This window comes from Manacus vitellinus, unplaced genomic scaffold (assembly GCF_001715985.3).
Source record: "Manacus vitellinus isolate BGI_N305 unplaced genomic scaffold, ASM171598v3 scaffold_20_pilon, whole genome shotgun sequence".
NCBI classification, from domain to species: Eukaryota; Metazoa; Chordata; class Aves; order Passeriformes; family Pipridae; genus Manacus; species Manacus vitellinus.
This window is the reverse complement of record NW_021939471.1, coordinates 9,535,238-9,558,608: the sequence shown is the minus strand read 5'-3', so window position 1 is coordinate 9,558,608 and position 23,371 is coordinate 9,535,238. Positions and strand designations below refer to the sequence as shown.

Genomic DNA, 23,371 nt, shown 5'->3' with positions numbered 1-23,371 from the left:
CAGAATGGGTATTGATTTCCTTGAGCATGCTTGCTGCTGAGTATTCTGTAAAGAGGATCTTCTTTCTACTCACTGTGTCCCTTTTAAGCACAGGGAACGCTAACGCTGCAGTTTTTCCCTGCAGAAGGGTTCTTTAATCTTGAGTCTTTATGGAGAGTGACACTATGTTGACTTCATTCTTCTGGAATGAAATATCTATTGTTTTGATCCGTTTAATAGAAGGAAAGGGTGGATTATGTTCATTGTCTGGATGGATTTTTGCATGTCTTGCTTCCAGATCATCATACTTGACACCTTCACCCCGAACTTGCATCTTGTGCCTTTCCTTGCATGAAGCAATTTCTTTGCCCTTTCATCTATTTTACCAATAATATAATAACAAATATTTTGTTCTGCTTTAGTTATTTTGTTCTGTTTACTATAACCTTCTCTGTGGAGCAATAATTTGGGACAGGGGAAAGTCTGCCAAAGGTATAAAACAAAAACAACCCAAGCAACCCGTAAACAAAATAGAATGCAATTGATTGTGAAAGATACACGAGGGTTTTGATTTAGGGGGAGGATTTTTTTAGTACTTGCTTTTATCCTTTCCCAGAGTTAAAATAGATGCTCTATTGTAATAAGTCCTGCTTGTGAGATTTCGATTACTTCTACACTGGTAATAAATAGCCAAAATACCTTTATAGTTAGATAAAGGTCTATTAAGGATTGATTTTTTTCTTTCTTTCTTTTTTTTTTTTTTTTAGCATGGGAAAAAAGTAAAGACAGATATGATGGCCTGATATATGGATACAGTGGACAGTTGAGGGGAAAAAATACCATTTTTTCTTCTTTTACTGTTCTTGTGGATCTACTCCCTAAGTACGGATATTATTCAGTAGATGCCTCTCTGTGGAACTTCACTATGGTGGCCAGAATAATATAAGTCATATGTCTAGTTAATGGGATTAGGCCTGAATGCCTCAGAAATGCTGAGTCACTATGAGGAGAGAGTGAGAGCAGAGGAAATTGTGTGCATGTGGAAAGGAAGTAAAGCTAGGAATATATAATTATGTAAAATTATTTAAAATATTTTTAAAAGTCACATCCTAAAAGTAAGGATCTGCATGAAATGTTGGTAGAAAGGAAAGACTGGAGGAGAAAACAGTGTACCAGAGAATCAAAAATTTAAATAAGTAACTTTCTTAGCACTGATTCTCTCTATCCCCTTTTGGTGAAACATCATCATGTTGAGGAGGTGTATGTGATCAAAAATGTTGGTAGACCCTCTTTCATTCCTTCTTCTTGGAAGAAGCTTCTTGTCACAGTTGAAAGAAAGAAATGTTCACCATAGTTTTGATGAAATGATCTGTCTCCAAGGGGGACAGAGTTCTAGTGTATATTCAGTTTTTGCTTTATGCTCTAAAAAAAATAGATTTTAAATACTTGATGCTTGAAGACTCTAAAATCTGTATACCTGTTTCCTCATAGTCAAATTAAGGCTAGCTGGTTTTGAGTTCTTCTGAAGTTATTTTTAGTGCAAAATGCTCAAAAATGAGCATCTATTTATAAAAACAGACTGAAGAAGCTCACAGAAATCCTTAAACTTGCTGAAGAGGTCTGAGTCATCTGTATTCTGTCTTTTTAAACATCTGCAGATGAAGGTAGTGTTTTGAATGAACTGGTAAACTCTTTATTGAACCAGATGACTGCTTTGGTTCATTGTCACAGGCTACATACACAAGATTTTTAGGGGGCACAACTTGTCACAAGAGGCTAGGAGCAAGTCCTTATGGTGGCCAGCAGAGCAAAAAGTCCTGCAACACAAGGTGTGGTCTAAAGATAATAGGATTGCTGGAGAAACAGCCCAGGGCAACCTTAGCAAATTTTGAGTGGAAAATAGCTTGATCTAGGTGCATATGAAAGAAGACTCTATCCACTGGACAGTTTTTCTGAACCATAAATTTTCAGAAGCTGTAAAGAAGCAATGTCTTCATGCATAATTCTAAGCTCTTAGTTTAATTTCAGGGAGGAGAGAGGCGTTAAGAATACTGTTTTGCAGGCTCTAAAGACTGGGGAAAAAATAAGCCAGAGTACTTTTGACTGTGAAAACAGTTCCACCTTCCCCCCCCAAAAATTATATTTATTTTGGTCTATTTTTCATGGGGTGAAAACTCCAGGTGCTTCTGGTCAGCTCAGCTGTTTGTCATTTAAATAAAGAAAATATTCCTACCAGCTGCCCTGCTTTAATAGTTGAGATGCAGTGCTGTCTCAATCCTCTATGTAATTTTGGTATGTAGCATATAAAAATTGGCTGGGAAAGCATCCTTAAGATGAAAGGAAAACAACTGTATCACAGCCGTGTCAAAGGAGGTGGTATTTAAGAAAAATCAGGTGTCTTTTGTAAAAGATGAAAGGTCATGATTAGTAAACGCTCAAGAGGTGGCATCGTGAACTTTTACTAAAATCCAAATAAAAAACCTCTGTGCTAGTTATTGCCTTCCCTTTACTTGCCTATTTTAGGCCAGGTCTTCACTTATAATCCCCACGTAAAGAAAACTGATCAAAATAATGAATGAGATTCATGTGGCTTATGTGTATAAGACTATTGAGAATCTTTGTAGTATTTCAGCTGGCTTTGCTTTTTTCTTTCAGCTGGTGCAGCTTCAGTTTGCTCTCTTGTAAGTGGATGATTGTGTGTACTTCGTATTTTTTTCTATTTCATATTGAATTTATATTAATACAAAAGGCTTATCTGGACTCTGTGTCTTCAGTGGTTACTGACTGACAGGAGGGTGCAATTGGTCTTCCTGTCTTTGGTTTCTGGGCATAGAAGATTTTCCTTATGCCAGTTTCTCCTTGAGTCTTTGTTTCCTAGTTGAAATGTGGGTCATGATATTTCCACAACTATTTAAATCCTTTTTTTTTAAAATGTATTTCTGGGTCCTCTCATAAGCTTCACACAATAACCTATAAAAGGTTTTGGTTCCTAAGTATTAGGTAGCACAACACTTGTACTTGTTATGCCTTGATCTGAAATAAAAATAAATTAAGTTTGTAGGTTTTCTAGCATTTGTGGGAAGCTGGGTACTGCAATGGATGTACTGTTTTGTAGAGTCTTATGAACAAAACTTCAAGAACGATATGGTTTTGGAGGCCAGTGTCACTACAGATGGGTATCTAGGTACTGTCATGTTGGGAGAGAATAGTGAGTTCTGGCCCCTGGGATTATAAGCACAACAGTAGGATTGTTTCCAGAAGCAGGGCTGGGTCTTTATTCACATGCCAGACAACCATTCTTTCAAAGAACAGTCTTCCAGTCTTGGGGTTCAAGTGCATCAAACTAACTCCTCTGTTGTTAGTCGTTAAAGACCAGAAACAAATCATTAACAGGAAGTTTTCTGAAATGCTGTATGTTTTAAGTGTGAGTTTTCATATGCTGCTGTGACATTTATGTATGCTGTTTCAATATGAAATGCTGTATTTCCAAGGAATAGTGGAAGGTTGTCTTGGTATATGTGCCACGTAGTAGAGGTTAACCAAACACTAAAAGAAGGATGGTTTCTCTATGAAGTCAAGGATGGGCAAACAAGCTAAAATAAGGATAAGGAACTAATATATAGTAAGTCATGTTCATTTGTGACAGCACTTGTGCTATTACCAGGATGAAGGTCTAGAGCAAAAAATGTTTTAATGGTGTAAAATCCACTTAAATCTGACTTAAATTTCTACTTCTAAAATGAGACTGATGAAACCCCTTGCTCAGCTTCTGCACTCAGAGAGGTGGCTTTTGGCCATTATTTTAGTCAGCAGAACTGTATGAAAAAATAATTTCTAAAAGCAGTGAGCTTGTCCTTTGGAGATCATATCTGTATGAATATAATAAAAGACCCACAGGTACCATCAGTCTGTTAAATAATGCTGCTACTTTTGTTTAAAGACTTGTGACAACTTCATATTTTTGAAGGGATAACACATTATTGCATTTGGCATAGTTTTACTGTGAAGAAAGTAAAACCATATAGTACTTTAGTTTTGTTTGTAAAATTCCTGGAAGTCTGGAAAAAATGCATTATGGAAAAATGATGGCTAAATGCAATAATGAAAACAATCAAGTTGTGACATAGATCAGTAGAACTGAGGTTGCAGTTACAGCCTGTCCACCTCCATCTTGAAACCTGCTGTAAGCTAATGACTGATTTGAAAGAAACTGGAGTTCTTTATGTATATGGATTTTTAGCTTGGAAAAAACCCTGAGAGCTGCTCTTTGCACAAGCAGCTACAGCACTCTTAGAATGTCCCTAGTATGAGGAATCTCTTATTACAGTGACTACACTAGTAATCTGAGCTGCCAGAACAGTGAAAAGAAGACTTTTTTTTTTTTCTCAGTAACATTTGGGAATGGGGGCAGGTAGAATTTGAAAGACTCAGACCCTCCTTCAACCCACTTCTCTATACATCATGAGTATTTTTGCTGCAGAAAAACTTTATATAATTTTGTAGCTTTGCCATTGAAGTAGGTTATATCTGTCAAAGCAGGAACCTCTGCAGAGGTTTTTGGATGATAGGCAAACATGGACAAAGGAACTTTGTCTCCTGTTTATGTGAGCAAATACTCATGCAGGTGTGAGCATATACATGTGTGCAAGTGGTACAAGAAGGTGATGTTTAATATTTTTCCTGTGAAATATATATGTTCTTCAAAACATATGCTGATCTACATTATATTCTTGTTTGAATTTGTATTTCTATGCCAATGAGAAGCACACCATATTTCAAATTTTACTTTGGGCATTGTATTACACAGTAGCTGAGGAGAGAATACAGTGAAACTATAAACTGCAAAACAGATTCACACAGATACTTTTTTGAAATCCTTCCTCCCATCTTGGCACAATACTTGATGGTTGTAATGCCTAAAACATGTGGTGATAACTCACTGGTAGCTTTCTGTGTAAACTTGTTGCAGGAAAAAGTTCAGTTTCAGGATTAAAAACTTTACTCTCATTACCTTCACCTGATTTCTGGTTTATGCCTTTCATGGTTGGTTATCTATTGTTAAACTGGCTTAACAAAATCTGTATTTTACTGCAGCTGTGGTGTATCACATTCACCTGAATTCAAAACAGTGTCTTTGCTAAACTGCAGGGATTTAAAATCCAGTGTTCTTTTTGTAACCAATGGTTTGAGCTGACTTTGGTGGAGAACATGCCCTACTGCAGGGCATCAAATTAGTGTCAGCTGCTTCACAGCAATTGCTTGTGTGTACGGGCTACATCTGTTGTGAGTCACAGTGAGAGATAGCAAGTAGTGTTTTCATGTACAGAAGTAGTTGTTTTCAGAAATAGCAGTGTTGTTATATCTAATTCTACAAGATGAAGTTTTTTTATAATATTGCAAACCAAGAATACAAATTATTTTTAATACTTTAAAACCGCAGAAAGATAAAGAATACATGGTCGATGGCTTAGAAACATAAAGGGTGATACACAGGTATCATCGAATGGGCTTGACTGAACAACAGAAAAGCTATAGGGGATCAGACTAGTCATCCATCTAGCTGTCCCTAAGAACAGTCAGATGCCTATGGAGGGATTTATCATGTGTCAGAATGATCTTAATGGAATAGTATGTGCTTTTTAAAATTTTCCAGATAGTTGTCACTGAAGTCTTGTTTGTGGCATGTATATGAAGACACATCATTTTAGGTAAATATTATATGTAGAGGGGACTCAAAGCAGGATCTCCTGTAACTCCAAAGTGGAATCTTTATGGCATAAAACTAATTACAACCCTCTTCCTGCAACAAATTTTCATGCTTTTAAAAAAAAATTAAATTAGTACCTCTGCATGTTGGAAATATAATGAGGTTTTTGTCATGAACAGGTTCTTGGAAAGCTCCTTGTGACAATTGTTCTTTGATTTCACTCTGAAAAAAAAAATGGAGCTGGGGCTTAAAAACCTCTCCTACTAGGCATGCATTTAATCTGAGATTTTCTGCTTTTTCTTTCTTTATTTTCTGGGTATGTGGCTTTGGAGGGTTTTTTGGGTTTTTTTAATGCATATGCTAACTTTCATCTTGCAGATTCTCTCTTGATTATGCCATTGGTTTGTCTTAATACTTAAACTCAGTTTGTCAGGCCAGTGTTAGCAAATTGGTGAACTGGTGAGACAAAAATATACATTTACCAAAAAATGTAATGGAGAGAAAGCTTGATGCTGGTTTTGGCTTTAGTTAAGAGATTATTTAATGATATTAAAGGTATTTAAAATATTTCGTAACTACACAACTTCTTTTTAAAAGAAGCTTGACAACAAAGCTCTGTGTGACCCTGTTGAAAGGGAAATGATAATTCTGGGGGCAAAGAATGATCAAATAGTAGCAGAAACATCACAGCTGGTTTTAGTTACAACAGCAACTTTTAGAAATTTTTTTTAAATTATATTGAAGAATTTACTGAAAGATGATGGATAACTTTGCTGAGAAATAAGATGAAAATCAGTCCTGCTCCGTGTAGTGCAAGAATGGAAGAGCAACATGAAGAGCTTATCCTTTGTGGAAAAATTTCCAAAGGAGAACAAAGTTGTAGGCCTTATTGACCTACAATTTAAGTTATGCCCATAAACTAGCTAGAACTTGATATAGTTTCTGTGACATACCTGAAATTAATAAAAATAGTATCTTTTCGTCTTTTGATTAAAGGACTTAGCCATAATATTCCAACTTTGTGTAATTATTAATGCTGTATCAAATTAGTGTTTAAGTGGACATGATTTGATTAGAACATTATCAGGAAAGAGATTCTATGAAATTCAGATCTAATCTCTTCAACCCTGCTGGAACAGTGTCTTCAAAGGAAATTCCTGGATCATCTCTTACCATCTCCTTATTTTTCTAGAAAACAGAGAAGCGCATTTTAAATGTCTTTGTCTACAGTTACGACAGTATAGAGAAGAATAAAGAATACAGTTTATGCATCTGATAAGAATTGAATATCCTGAAAGTTAAACTTAACTCCCTATGTGAGACAAGCTAATGTTGTTTTTGTTGTTGTATGTCGAGCAGCATCAGTATTCTGAATACTGGTTTAGCTACAGTGCAAAGTACAAAGCCATTAATTGTGAAGGGATTACTTTGAAGGAGTCTTTCATAATGTGTAATACCGGCCTTGCCATGATTTTAGTATTTGAAGGTGTATATTACAAATGCTTTAATTATTTCAGGCCTCTTAAAGGGAATGAATGCAATAACTCAATTAAAAGAACACTACACTACATTACTTATGCTTTTATTACATAGCCATCTGGTTATGGCAAAATACAGACATTTGTGTGAAACTTTTTTTTTCTTTTTTCTTTCTGTGAGGAATGAGTGTGTATTTGAAATCATGCTTTGCAGGTACCATTTGCTTCTCTCGATCCTCTAAAAAGGATTCCTTTTGAATCAGAATATGGTACAAGGGCAAAAGTTTTCACATGCCTATGAGATTCATTAAAATAAGCCTGTTTTCCGTAACTTTGTTTTTCACAGTCACATTTGTTGCATATAAATCTCAGCGAATCTTTTGACAGCTGTGTGTTCCTGTTTACAGGCTGTACATCTGGCCCAGGCAAGTTTCCAGATCGAGGCCTTTGGCTCCAAATTCATCCTTGACCTCACACTGAATAAGTAAGTACATGACTTGAGGTTTCTTTTGTTTCTGCTCTTATCTTTAACTTATGGTACAAGATATGCTGTTATCCAAGTTTACTAATGTAAAATAACATTTAACTGTTTTTATGTGAGGTAGCAGTAACCCTTGCTGACACCCATAGCATAGATACCTTTAAAATTTTTTTGTTTGTGATAAAATAAGTTATGATAGATGGAGAAATTCCAGTACTGGTAGTGTTTGAAAGGTGTGGATTTTCTTGTGCTTATTTTGTGTAGGAACACTATAAAAACTTGTATGAATGGGTTATCTTTAATGATCTGGAAAACATGCTGTTGTCACTGCAGTCATGAAGTTCCTGATGAAGTGGGAATCTTGATGATGTGGCTGTACTGAAAGGTGCAGCTAGAGTCTGTTTACCTGTGAGACGGACAATTTTACATAATCGTGAGGTCTAGAAGATCTGATTTGTAATACATACAGGTCAGCGGTGGTTTAGGTGTTTGCATCACATGTGTTTTTATATCCATTGCTGAAGGTATGGAAATATGTGATTTTTCTAAAAATTGTAATGAAGTTTTTTTTTGCCACAGAAAGTTTAAGAATAAGGTAGAAGTATAAAATCAGTACCGAATACTGGATAGGTAAAATTATGTACAGTAATACTCAAAAGTGCATTTGGCCCTTCTACTGCCCTTGAGACTTTCAGCATGATTAAAAAAGGAGAAACAAATTTACAAAAATTGCTTATGGGTTTAAAAAACTCAATGTGTTCCTCTGCTCTTGGGGTTCATATGAGGTCTTATTTTGGTCTTGACTGTCATGTAATGGAAGTTTTATTAGGGAGAAAAATGCAAGCTTATTAAATCTAATAGCTTTTCAAAGCAGCATTTATAAAATTTGCAGAACTGTTATATTTGTGTATTTTGCTGCTTGGCTGCTAATTATCAGATGTTTTGCTGTAAAGGTGAACTGGAAACATTTTCCTTCATCCATGCATAATTTTGACGTTAAGTTGCTCTTGCATTTTGATCTTTCAAAAGGTTATGTGAAATCTTGAGTGGCTGGCAAAAGATGGGTTAGTGCAAAGGCTGGGAATGTCACACAGAACTGAAGGAGAAAGAAGGCTTGAAGATAGCTGTGCATTCTCTAGACTCTGGAAGAACTGTATTATAGTACAAGACTGTTGTTTTATGAGGGTTGGACCCATGCTTATTAATTCCAGTGGATAATCATGACATATTTGTGAAGGGAATGTATATTTAGTGGCCACTAAGCTACAGGGAATTTCTTCTCTTAGTGTGCTTGCCACTGTTCCTGTCTGCACGTCCAGCCAGTAGTAAGACTGAGCACACATTCCCAAGGTGGCACTGTACATAGGGTATGGCTGGTCACACAGACAATCCCAGAGGAAAAGCATTGACTTTACTGGCACCACATATAAATGCAGACAGCACTCAGGTGAATAAGAATACAAACAGCCTGATAAATTTCTTCTCCAGCTTATGAGAACTGGAAGTTTGCTGGTGAAACATGTGCACTAGCCCTCTCCTGATTCACAGGCATGCCAGCATTCACTGACTCAAATGTTAACACAGGCTTTAAGTTCATCCAACATCAATGCCTAGGCCTGAGGTGTCTTATTCGGTCACTGGCTTAGGCCTTAGTCTTTGCAGATACAGGTCTCCTTACAGATGTTGACTGACTCTCAAGTTTGCTTGCACATCACACCTATGCAGAATAGAAACCAAAGTCATAAAGGAAATATTGCCAATAGGATTTAACATAGGACAGACTGCAGCGATCAGGTGTGGGGCTGCACCAAACCTACTGTCTTACATCTTACACTAATGACTCCTTTATATGCCACTTCCTCTCCATTTTCTGACACTTGTTCTGTCCTGATTCACCTTCCCTATCTTTGGCACATCCGCTGAATGTTCCATAAAAGTGATTGCACATATCCACAAGTCCCTGCAGGCATCCTGAAATAAGTTTGTTCCTTCCCAGGAGACAAATGATGTTGTTTACCACTTCTTATCTGTTCTAAAGTTCTTGTTGAATCTCTTCAGGGCTATGCCCGAGTGGCTTCTTCCATGGCCCATCAGACAGTGACCTAACAGAGATAATAATGAAGACCAGAACTCTTATCTCCTGTTCATTAAGGCTTGGGTTTTGTTTGCATTTCCTGTCCTAGTCTCATCCTGAATGACTATTATCCAAATACCATCACAAACCCAGTAGCTTTTCATTCCCCGTATCCTTGCAGTGTTACCCATTGTCCATCCCTGCTGTTTGTCCTTGCTTATTTTGAACAACAAATGGTTCATAAAGAATATGAATATTTTTTTCTAATTGTGGCTGTTTATCAGCAATCAAAAAATGCAGTACCCTTCACCTCAGAAAGAGAGAGGGAGACTACTTGATGTAGAAGTTCTGCTCTTGTGATATCAGGAATTTTCTTACTGCCTGTACATAAGGTGCAGGATGTGCAGATGTCATCCTGGTATCCTTACTGCTTACCTCTTTATACATTAGCTCTTCTCCTAGCTTCCTAAGTGTTTTTTGACTTATAAATATTTGACTCTTTATCTGGTACTGTTCCAGAAAATGGTGACTTCAAAAACCTGTCCTATTTTTTGACTGGACGTAATACTCTAAAACTGTAAGTTGTAAAACTTGTAAGATAAATTGTAAATGCCTGTAGACAATGATTTGAAAAAGACCCATTCTCATATTTCAGTTACATTTATGTGTTCAGCAAAATGCTGTCTTTTGCTACGATGTTGGATGACGAATTTTAGTTGACATATTGGTATTGCCAATGTCTAGTTAGAAGGAAAAGCAGAACAACAGGGCCACACTTATACATGCTACTGGACAAAATAATCCAGTCGCATGTGGAATATGTATTCAAAATCCTCAATAACCTTGTATATGTTGAATTTATATTTATATCAGTTGCTCTAAGGTGAGTTAGTGCCACCTATTCTGTATGTATTCTGTATATTTTCATTTTATTCTTCAGGGTTTTTTGAGTCTTTTCCAAATATATAAAAATAAAGTCGAGGGTGGTTGTTAACTCCAACAGGTTCTAGTTTTAAGTTTTGTTTACCTCTGCTGGAATTTGCATGATTGCCTACTTTCTGTGTTGCAGCTGCTCTTTTTTTCACGGCAAATATTATAACCAGGCAGTGAAGAAAATTGGATATTCACTTTCATTAGTAACTGTCAGGATTTTGTAAGAACAACAGGTGGCAGTTTAGAAGTTTCTGGAGCATCTTACTATAAAATTTCACTTTCCATCTTGCCGTAGTTCAATGGCACAAACAGCTTGAAGGAAATACAAGCCCATCAAACCCTTAAATCCAGTGCACAGAGAAAATTCATACGTAAGATTTGTATGGAGTTTGAATGGGTAACCAACTTTGCAGTTGCACAAGGCCTAAACCAGATGAAATATTATTTATCCTAAAGGTGATTGTTGGCAGCTTTTTCTTTTTCTTACCTTTTTTTCAGGAAAAAAGGTCAATTTTTAACTCTTTAACAAGGTGGGCTACTCTGATGTTTCAGACATTTTGCCTCTTGTCACACTTAAATTTTTGACCAATTTCAGACTGTCAATGTGATGTCATTTCAATGCATAGTAATTGCAGATATGTGTATTATGAAAATAATTCAATGTAAAAACTAATAGTTTTTCTAATCTGTAATGGATAAAGTTTTTAGTTAATGCTCTTAGTACAAAAATGAAAGTTTATAGGATACTAGTGGTGTCACAATCCCATTTGAAAAGTTAGACTTATAATTTAGCTGTGATTGTCTGCCCAAACTCAATAAATTCCCTGTGCAACGAGTAACATGTAGCATTGTCTTAAAACACAATTTCTATAAAAAGCCTTTAAAAGAGTTAATTTCAGTAGGTTCACTTTTGTCCTCAAACAATATTGTCAGTCCATTCGTTGTAACAGTGCACTTGCTAATCAATGATCCTGGTATATCCAAGCAGTTTCTTGTTTTTCATTGATGCATTATATGCATAAACAAATGTCTACGAGGTGCCAGCAAATTAGTTTTTAATGATCTCTTTTCCATCAACACGTAAAAAGCTTTTAAGTTGCTGTTCTGTTGAAAGACAAGTTTCTGCGGGTAACTTTTATGTCCTGTTTAAAGGTAGCAGTTTTTATGTTCTGGTGTAGTACTAAAACACATTAAAGAGCAGTACTACCAAAAGCAGTGAATTAAAAATGTCTGCTTGCCGGTTTTTTAATGATGGGGGAAGTTGACCATATTGTCTGGCAGTTTTCAGACATGGTCTATTCCAGCCTCTAAACAAAGAGGTCTCCACCAGCACGGGGTGCTGAGGCTGTACTGGAACCTTCAGCACTGGGACTGTGGTGGCTGAGACACACACAAGGAATAGGGAATCAGTTAACTGAGCTGGACAGAAGCAGAAGTTAAAAACCAAAGACAAAAAATTCTCTCCCTTCCTGCTGGAAACTTGCCTCAAAATGTAGTATTTTGGGGGAAGGGGACTTAAAAAATCACCAAAACCAGCCTATATTTTTCAGCTTTTCCTTCTTTTCTCTGTGGAAGTCCATCTTTCCAGGAAACTCTGTTTGCAGGAAAATGGATTTTTCGGTGAAGATATCATATGAAAAATATTTGGCATCTTTGACATGAACTGAGAAAAGCCCAATCCCACTGCATTTTACTGTTACATAACTTAAATATTTGAGATGTTAAAATACGATGAGTATTGTGAAAGTCAGTTTCTTATGTGAAGTGCAGCCAACATTACAGCAAATTTTATCTATCAGTTTAAAGCGTATAATTGATGTTTACATTTTTTGGTGTATGTTTCTGTAGGGCTGAATTAACTTGAGAATAGTCCTAGAGGGGGCTACATTGTTAGCTTAATTTTAAAAACAGTAGGGCGGTAACTGGTTTATTTGAGAAACTATTTGATTCTCGTGGGTTTTTTTAAATTCTGTTTTAATGGAAATGTGAAAACTAGTCACAGTTTTCAGAAGGAATCTTCAAATATTTATGACACTTTCTAAAATGAACACTCAAACATTTAGGGTATTAAATGGATCCTGTAAGATATACAAGCTGCTAAATTAAATGTGGTAATAGTACTGTGAAAAGTTTAACTCTAGTCAACTTTTAAAAATTTGTTGCAGAGGAGATGCAAAGACCTGTGTTAGGATTTTACAGCAATGTGTGTGCCCTCCTATAAGTGCAGTCTGGAGTTCCTCAGCTGTAAGTAACAGGGCTTTTACTGCCTTATTTGCCACTCCCAGAGCTGGAAGCAACCTATCAAAGTTATCATTTGCCTCAGTGGACATTTCATGTGCAAAAAGTCTTAGGGCAGATGTTGCAGGATGCTGTGCATATTAAACAGGAATTAAAGAACTGGAAAAACTTACAGAAAAGAAATCTACTGAGAGCCATTGAAAACCATTGTACTAATTCCAGTTTATGAAATCCTGGTGTCACAGATCACTGGATGCTGAGAAACAACCTGAAATATTGCTATATCTGTGTATTTGCTGTCAGACAGCATACTAAGCAGCTGTCTGGCTTGATGCATCCTTTCTTTGGTCACATGTAAACACTGTAACATGGCAATGGTGAAGAACTGTTATCTTTCTAATCTAGTAGGTGTTTCAGTCTGTGTCTGGTATGGTCCAGTCTTGTCAATAGTGAGATCTTTCTGTTGAAGTGCATTCCTGGCATCTCGGGTTCTGTTGTGGTCAGGCTGAAGTCTTTGCATTTGGAACTATTATAAAGCCTATGCATGCTTGGAGCTGCTAAGAGCCTGTGTAACTAAATTTAACTTGATTCAATGACAAGGCTAAAATTGTGCAGTATAGATCAAAGTGGAAACATGGATTAAGGGAACCAAAATAAACTTCCAGTTTGCTGGAATACCAAAATGTATCTCTGGTTCTGCTATAGTTGTTAATATAACCTGAAGGTGCTCAAGTCAGCTCTCTATAAGTATAAATAAGCCTATTTCACTCTTTTTGATATTAGAAATAAAATAATAATGGAAAAACTCCCACACCCATGGTTGGATTTTTCCTTCATGGTAAGAGTTGTTTAAAACTGGACCATTACCACACGAAGTATCAGAACATGTGGAGCATTCAATAAACTGTTTAAGAGGAAACATGAGTTTCTTTAGTATCTAAAACACCCTTCTTCAAATGAAGGAATCTGTAGCAAATGTGGTTACCATTGGATGAGACCATTCTGGCAAGGACAGGTGGCAGCCCTCAACCTTACACTACAGGTTAATAAAATTCTTATTGATAATTCAGAAGTTTTCCAAGCTGGTGAGTAAAGAAAAGGGATCAATCAAAAGGCAATACTGAGTAAACTTGAACAGTTGTCAAAATATTTTATCGAAACAGTTGCTCTTCTAGAAACTTCTGTCTTAGCAAATTGCACTGAGGTGTTTTGCATGGCATAGAACTAATCTTCTGTAATATTGTCTATCCATTTGTGTTTGAATATCCTTCTGCATAGCACTTTTTAGAGTGATATCGTCTTCAGTGCTACGGTAAATGAAAATACGGTGGAAACTGACCAATATACTATTAATATTCTGGAAAACTCTTCAAACTGCTACCTGCAAAATGCTTGCTGAAGTAGCCAATAAAATACAGCATGTTCCATTCTCTGTTGGAGAGCTTCAGGACAAAGCTAGAGAAAGGATCATGAAGAATTTGTTTCCTGAGCTCCCTTGAACTGACTCAGGATTTCTTGCACTGGGGGTAGTAGACTGATCCAGAAATAAATCTGGAGCATTTTTTGCACCATTCTATATGAAAGTTCTATACCATTCTATAACATGCTTTCCTGTCAGTCTTTTTTGGAGATCTTTTCCCCTTTTGAGGCCCTCCTGAGGGATCACCTAGGTAATTTCAGTTTATAAATTTGTGGTTGAGTCATCCTTTTCTCATCTCAAAGACAAATGAAGCAAAACCAAGCAACAATAGCAAGACCATGCAATAAGTGATTTTTTCAAATAAGTGTACAATTTACTGTTGCAGAATCATGATGGTATTAATAGCAGAAGTGGGTGATGACTTTCTTCTATTCCATAGTTATTAAAAAAGTTAACTCTTACGTTTACATCATCAGTTGTTTCTTTTAACTACTTGTAATCACAGTTTCTTGATCCACCGTATCATGTTCTGATTTTTTAAGCTCCTTCAAGATAATATAAGAAAAGTAGTAAAACCTTGCTGTGTTTCAAAAAATAACAACGAATATTTGCAGTGTATTCATTCCTTAGAGACACTCTTATCAGAGCAGCTTCAAAGACAAGAGCCAAGTAAAGATTAATGTAAACACATACTATGAGAACAGACAATTCAACAAAGTTTGTGAATATCATTGGAACTGGTAATGGAAACAAGGCTGTAGACGGCCATTGCATTAGATGGCACTACCTTGATGATCTAACAAAATGTTGCAGCAAGGTCTTTGTTTTTTACATCTTTTTGTGCTACTAAGCTTTATCTCTCAAATGGACAAAAACATCTGATGGGTGTTCTGTCAAATAATTCAACTAAACTAGGTTGCTCAGACAGTGGTACTGAACTTGAATAATTTCAGAATACTTAAAAATAATAAAATATTGCCTGGTAATAGGTTAGCATAAAGATAATTTAAGAAGTATGTCAGAAGGATAATTCAACTGTGCTCTGATTTTCTGCAGGCCATCTACTATGTTCCTGGAAGCTAACCTGGTTACTTGTATATGAGATGTAAATGACCTGTTAGTCATTTCATAGCTTTTACCTACCCAAATCAGTTCTCTTCATAAGGATAGTTAGATGTCAGCTGAGGTAAGACACTTCTCACTCTGCAGCTCTCCTGCTAAGGAAAACATCAGCACTAAACTATGTGCCAGGGAAGTGGATGTGAGTTCTTCAGAAAGCATCTGCTGCTGGCTTTAACAGCTGGCCTGTGTCTTCAGAGGCAGCAACTACTGGGAATAGCATGTCCCTTTGCTGCTTATTTTGCATTTCTCAGTGTAACTCAGAAGAGCTGGGGGTGCAGGACAGCTTAATAAGTACAATTATCTAAGACAAACAAGGCAGAGTGGAAGAAACTATAGAAAAGGACATGGCAGACAAATTATTTTGTCACAAGTTATTCAACGTGTTGTAATTTGATGTGTTCATTGTAAAGGATCGTACTAATGTGTCACTATGTAAATATACTTTTGTCTGACATGGTCATGACTGATGATTGTTTTAGTTAAATCCTGCACTGTTTCTGGTGCTCATAATATTGAAAAACAAATTTGCTGTATTGAATACATTTCTGCTCTAATCAAAATGTAAATGGCTCAAAAGGGATCAAAGGTGGCGAAACAGTCCAGAGTATGTGAGGTGAGGTGTAAAATATATTTTGTAAAACTCAGGTCTGCCTTTCAGAGGTTAATTTATCCACTCTGTAAATGATAACAGAGGAAGAAAAGTTATTTTGTGATATGGAGACCCCTACTTTATGCATGAGTTCTGTACCTCATTCCTCAGGAAATTGTACTTCTACATGAGCTCTTAATCAGTGTGTTCTAGGCCTTTCTTTTTGATGCCACTTTCATGAAGAATCCCATCACACCTCCTGGTGAAATTACAGTGCTCTTCTATGTATATCTTTTGAGTAGGAAAAAATGTTTGAAAGTTCTTTTGGTTAAGTACTAATTTTTTTCTTTTCCTTAAATAATTTCTCATGTCTTTTGTCATATTTGTCAGTGTTAATAACAGGTAAAAGCTTTGGTAGGGAAAATTTACAGTAGCAGTTTTATATGTATTTTTACAGCTGTTGTTATTCTTGGAGCTGTAGCAAAATGTAGAACAAACTCCCTTACCCAAATTCTGCCATTTTTCTTTGCCGTAGTAGTGGAACATTTTTGCTGAATTTTTTGGTCCTAGGCTGCTCTCTGCAATATCACATTTCAATACTAACCATTTATAAGCACAGTTATAGCTGTGTTTGTACTGATTTTGATATGAATATAGAGAACAGGACTCAGATTAGCTTTATTATAGAAGCAACTGGCTGTGTATACTAGCAAAGCTGTATTAGAAAAAGCCTGCAAAAATACTGTTCTGCTCCCATTCCCCCCTCTTTCCCTGAATAAGATCGATGTTCTCTCAGATTAGCAGTATACCTTGAGGGATTTCTGAGTGATTACAAGTAAGGTGTTCTTTAGGACATTTGCTAGTGTAGGCAGATATTTGAACAAAGAATCAGGTACCTGACAAAAATCAGGTACCTACCAAGGTAATGGCAAACAGTTTAAGGAGCAGCAGACAGATTTTTTTTTTCCATGGAATGTTCAAAATTCTTGCTGTCCTGAGGGAAATGTTAAGAGAACAATGCCCTTGAGTAACCTTGGTGATTATGTGTGGCAAGCTTAAAAACACATTAACGATCAGAAACTAGTGATCTAGTTCCAACTGTTCCAACATAGCATGAGAAACAGGTTTGTGAAAGGCAAGTCTTACAGAAGATTTTCTACTCCAACTTCTAGGTGGGTGGATACTATGTTACATTTGGCAAAAGGGTGCTTCAGAAATTAAAGGTGCATTTTTCTTACAGCATGGAAAGTATAATGAACAGCAGGCCTTAACTAATTTTCATTGCAGGGAATTTGTTTTGGTATGGAGAATTTAATGTGCCTTGTATCCAGTAGATCCCAAAGGTCCATCTTGGAGCCAGCTGGCACTGCTCTGTTGGACACAGGGCAAGCTTCTAGCAACTTCTCAGAGAAGCCACTCCTATAGCTCCCCCAACTACCAAAACCTGGCCATGAAAACCCAATACATATTGGAAAGTCAATGATGAGAATGTCTAGTGGAAACTTGCTGTCTGCTACCTCCTTGCTTTGTACTTGTAATATATATATAGGAGTTTTTCATCATAAGCATACCATGTTAGGTATCCTATCATGTGGGATACTTTTTTTGGACACTACCTGAATCAGGAATTCCTTTGCAGTGGAAGTAATGATAAGCTAAAGAATGGAAAAGGTTGGCAGATGAGGCAACTAACTGTGTTACAACAGAAGCTGAACCAAAGCCCAAAAAAGAATACTAACCTCTGGAAAGATTCTTCAGCGGGTGGACTAAAGAAATTCTGAGCTGCTCTTGTGTCACATGAAATGGGATAAATCTGAGACAAATGCTGTAATTAAACTACAGTTGTGAGTCAGTACACACAGTGTGGAATCACCTACTGCAAGTCTTATGAGATGCAAAAAGCACAGAAAGCAGTTCTGAGATCAGTCGTGCAGGGTCACTAGAAGAGGGGAAAAAAGAGGGTGTGAAAGTGTGATTTGATTTGGAAACAGGTAGATAAAATGCTGATCCTGGAATTGGTTTGAGGAAGCCAAATAGTCTCAGTGAATTCAAGCAGAAGTGTCTAAAAATCTGAATCTGGTCAAGGCTGTATCAAGTTGAGCATAGTTCCCATGTTTAACAATCCTCAATTTTTTTTTTTTTTTAATACTTATATCCTAATCAGAGTTTTCCATTTTCTTACTTGTGTCAGTTTTCTGCAGCCTTGTCTCTGCCATCCCATTAAGTACAGAGAACAGCAGTCCTTACGCTTGATAACAAGTATAAAAAATGCAAAGAATAAAATTACATTATCAACACCTTAAAGTTTGTTTTGTATATGTAAGCCTTTTTAGACGCTTCAAATCTGACCATGCTGAAGAAATGACTGTTTGCATTGTAGTCAAGTGCTTACACTATTTATACAGCATTTGTATTTTCTGCAGAATGTTTTTAACTTGCTCTGATGCAAATAGAGAAAGTTAAAATGATTTTATGCAATTGAATTTATTTTTAAATCTGCGCTTTAAAAATATATCTATTAAATGCTGCCTTCAAAGTGATGTTTAACACAAATTATGAGACTTCAATAGTTATTCAGGGCTATTAGCACTGGTTTTGCAGGCACAGAGTGCCCATAGTGTGGTCTCTCAGTTCCACGAAAAAGGACTTTTAAGAGAACCGCTGGTAACTGACTTCTGCAGGATGCTCTCTGAGTGTAGTGCCTGATAAATTTGGCATGAAGAATTGATTTTGTGAGCCATGAGTCCCAGAGTTAGTGTGTTATCAGGACTGCTAATAGCCTAATCTGAGTTTGAGATACCCATTATCATAAGTTGCTGTTAGTCCTGAATTCCCATCAGAGCTATCTTGTCAGACCAGACTTCCATAATGATGTCTTTTATTTGTAGCAACGATATTTTTGTTTTGATATATGTACCACTATCAGACCCTTTAATGATTTTTTTTTTTAAATTGAAAGGGTACATCAGAGACTTTAAAAATGCTAAGAATTCTGGGTCTCATTAAATAAAATGCTTATCTTGCATATTTGGTAGGACCATTTAGCATGTTTAACTGCTTTGCTCTCCCTGGGCACTGTGCTGCAGCCTTGGTCATAAAGGGGTGGGATATGAATGGGGCATTGAGATTATTGCAGGATATGTACAGGCTAGCTTAGTTAAAAAAATCTTAGTTAAAAAGAAAAAAAAAAGAAGAAGACGAAATCTGAACTGTAAATTACACAGTATGCAAAATTTTTATGCTTCAGAAATTTGTCTTGCCAGAGTTAGGAAAGAATAAGAGTGAGAAAGATATCTGAGAATAAAACGTGAAAATATGAAAAGGGGTATTATGGAGGGTGTTTTATGATGTGCTTTGTTTTGGCCTTTTTTAAGGAACATTACTGCTTTGGGAAAAAAATTGAGTATTTGCAGTTGTGAAAGTGAGTATACACTTTTGTCTTCAAAACAGCTGTGTATGTATTTGTTCAGCCTTACATATACTCTGTTTGACTTTTCGGTAAAATGTAAAATTTATTTGAAAACGGTAATAAACTAAACATATGTTTTGTAAGTTACTGTCAGCAAACAAAGTTCTAAAGCCATGGGATTTTTTTTTTTTTTGCATATTTAAAGGGCTGATAATCTAATTGTAAAGCTAAAATACAGGGGATTAGATTGCAGAATAAAATTCTCCCTTCTGTAACACACTGTGACTTCCAGTGCACTGTCAAACTGTTTACTGGACACAAACTGCTTGATTTTTTTTAAACTAACGTACAGGGAAAACAAAAATGGTTTCAAAATTATAGCAACCCCCCACCCCCCCAAAACCTACCCGTAGTAGTAGAAAGAGTATTCAGATTTTTCTCATTTTGATTTTTCCTTCCTTTAACAGTGACTTGTTATCTTCCAATTATGTGGAGATTCACTATGAAGATGGAAAACCAAAGTTTTCTAAGGTATTGTGTTCTTAAATTGCATCATAATGGTGTTTTTGAGAGAACAGTGCCAATAAAATGTTTATAAAAGAAGTTTTGCAAAACTTAAACCCACCAAAATTCTTTTTCCACACATACAAGGTGACTGTGATCTCATTTTGTAAGGATATCTCAGTAATACAAGAGGAATTGTACAAAGGAGAAAAGCTGTGTTTTGGGCTGAGGGGTAGGCATTCGTAGGTGGTAGTAGTGAAGATGATCCAGTTACTGCCAGAACAATTACATCTTGTAAAATGTGGGAGGTGGAGCGTTTGAAGCCACCATCAGATTAATCTTCATTAATTATTCACATGTCCTTAGCACAAAGTGCAAGGAGAAGGGATAATGGTAATGTAAGACATTCAAACAAACAAAAAAAGTGGCAGTGACTTTTCTTTGCAAGAATTGTACAGTTGTGAAACAGAAAATGAAAGACTTAACTGAAACCTTAACCTCTGGAGTTATTACAAAATCAGCATATTGCTTGATATCCAATTAATTAAGTTTGTCAAACAAGCTACCAAATTGAATTCAGTGCCATAGGCTATTAATCCAAGGGCAGATTAAAGTTATGCAAGATAGTTCAGCCCTAAGGGAACCGCATCAGTCTTGTTTGTTTTAGTAACAAAATGAGGGCTGGTATGATCTAAGGAAGGTTAAAAACTACATTTTCCGGGAATTACTTTTTTCGTATTTGGTATGAATATTGTGAACTTATTATGTGTGAAATATATCTCTAGAGTGGAGGCAAGCAAACATTCCAGTTGCATTTATGCATTCATGCATTCAGAAAGTCAGGACTGTTGTTTGTCCAAGTATTAGATATCTAGTTTATTATTTTGCCCTTGTTATGGAGAATCTCAAATAAAATAATACATTGCAGAATTAAACAATTACATTGCAATGTAATTATTGAAATTGTTTTCTTCCACTGTAAAGGAAAAATAATTTCATGTAACATACAAAGGAAGTTGTTTGATTAAGACTCAGTGCTCTGCAGAATAGGCAAAAATGCTAAATGATGCAAGAAAACAATTCCCATTGGCACTTAGACAAGCTCATGCAATTGTCAGCTGCAGCACTAGTATTGAGCACTGCGGTTGCTGAATCATGAATCTGAATGGAAAATTATATTAGAACTTCAGACTCAGCAAATGGGCTACCTTTGCATGCTGCAGTAACTTGATCCAAACTTCCTAAGGGATGTTTTCTGAGTTGTGTTATTTAGAAGCAGTAATAGAGCTCCTGAGATCACATTATTAATCCATAAAAGGCTTTGTTATGGGTTCAAAAAATATACACACAATTTGTGTAGGAGGACTGTATCCTGGTCTTTTGCAGTATCTTATAATACTTTTTAGGCCTAAGTAGGTACAAGATTGTTTTTTTCCCCAATGTGGATTTAAAGAAGTGAGAGATGATCACATTTTAGCTGTTAAAAAGCATGGTTTATGCATTCTCACTATGGAAAGGTAAACACATAGTGATTACTTTCTGTATAGTACTTTGATTTAGTTATGCACACTAGCCTGTTAGGAATTTTATTCAGAATCTGAATAACTGATTAAATAAGATGCAAAGTGGAAGTAATGCTGTGCATAGATAGACAAACAGCATTTACATTTTTGATACCTTCTTGAGTTATAATAATTGCATAAGGAATGGGTTCAGTATGCTTGTTGGAGTTCAGATGACATGACACCAGAATTAAGAATATTTTTATGATGAATGGTAGGTTTTTCTAACAATGTGTGAAAGAACCACACTTAAGGGTATTTAATAAAAGTTTTTGAGAATACTTTTTAGCTTTAATTTAGGTGGGTTTATTGTGATAGATAGTAAAGATATTACTTAAATCAACTAAATGGGTATTGTTAGTGTTAGATCTTTTTTTGCATTGGTTTTAAGTAACAGACATTAAATCAGGGTAATTTGTTGTGTGTGACTGTTTGTTTTTAAACACTATTAGGGGGGAGAGCATTGTTACTACCATGGAAATATCAGAGGTATCAAGGATTCCAAAGTTGCTCTTTCAACTTGTAATGGACTTCAGTAAGTGCATGTTCTCATTTTTCAAACAAAGCTATAACTACTTTTGACTCTTGAATATTATCACTTAATATGTGAGGGACTGAAACTCTACAGGCCTAAAGATTTTGATGTTTTGGAATGCCAGTACCAGCTATGCCAAACTGCTAGCATTTTTTTTCTAATATCGTTGGAGTTAACATTTTAATGCTGTCTCATAAAACCTTTGAATATGGTAAGTGCAAATAAATATTTCCCCAGATAACTTATTATGGTGAAGGATAAGCAAGAATTGTACTTTAGAAGTTTGCATGGTCAGTATTCACATATGATTCTGTCAGCCAACAGAAAAATTGATTTTTTTGTTAAATTATACAAAGAAAAAAATGTGAGAAATTAGTCCTTACTAGAACTAGTTACTGTTAAGTGCAACTCAGCTGTTGATTATATTCTGCATGGCAATGTGTATCTTAGTACTTCCTCTTTCCAAGGTCAAATCTTTACCTCTTTTTGGTACTTTATCATTGCATTGCCATTACATTTAGTGTTGGTTCATTAAAATGTGCGTCATATTTTTAAAAAAAATATATACTTAACTTTAACTACATGTGGTGGTAATGAACATATATGGAATTTATTTTAATATTGGTCAGTTTTTCAGCCCTAAATTTGCTTTTGTTTCATCAAAATTCATATCCTGGAGTCAAACTAATTACCATGTAATCCTAAATATCACTTCTTTTTCTTCATGTTCTAGTGGCATGTTTGAAGACAGTACTTATTTGTACTTGATAGAACCAATGGAACTGACCCACAGTGAAGTGAGTTTATTTTTATCTTATTTGTTTGGTTTGGGAGAGTGCTCAAGGAATAACAAATGAAAATATTAGAACAAATCAATAAATGAATGTCTCATGTGTTCATATGAAAACCAAAAGTATTTTAAAACACTTGATTGGAATTTATTTAGGCAGGAAATTTGTAAGTATGATTTACCCATGATTTTTCTCTAATTTTTTGTTTCTTACTTATTGTTGATTATTTAGATTCTGGGAATAGACTAATAAGACTGTTTCTTTAGCACACGGTTATGGACTGTCTAAAAGTGTTTATCAATTTACTCTAGTACTTGAACTAAAGTATTTATAAATTTGTAGAAGGGATCTCTGGAACTCATTTATACATTCCTCTCTAGATAGTTGCATCAGGTTGCTCTTGACCTACCATGTTTCCACAAGGAAACAAAATTATCTACATTAAGTAGATAATTCTATCTGGGTATTTTACACTTTGTATGTGTTATCTCAGTGGTCACTGTATAGCTTAAATGATTCTGATATAGCATATTCAAATACATGACTATG

The 23,371-nt window shown here is 35.8% G+C and overlaps 1 protein-coding gene across 3 annotated transcripts in view; it reads left to right on the top strand.

Annotated features, from left to right (window-relative positions):
- Positions 1-23,371, top strand: part of ADAM23 (ADAM metallopeptidase domain 23) — a 70,097-nt gene that overhangs the window by 1,727 nt on the left and 44,999 nt on the right. For 2 of the 3 annotated variants that reach the window (XM_018071616.1, XM_018071617.1), the window contains exons 1-3: positions 19,933-19,961; positions 21,949-22,031; positions 22,765-22,828. In XM_018071616.1, coding sequence (XP_017927105.1) covers positions 22,769-22,828 — 60 coding nt within the window. In that variant the 5' untranslated portion in view covers positions 19,933-19,961; positions 21,949-22,031; positions 22,765-22,768. Of the gene's footprint in view, positions 1-7,571; positions 7,649-19,897; positions 19,962-21,948; positions 22,032-22,764; positions 22,829-23,371 lie in introns of those variants that run through there. The other variant, XM_029959534.1, reaches the window with a different exon arrangement.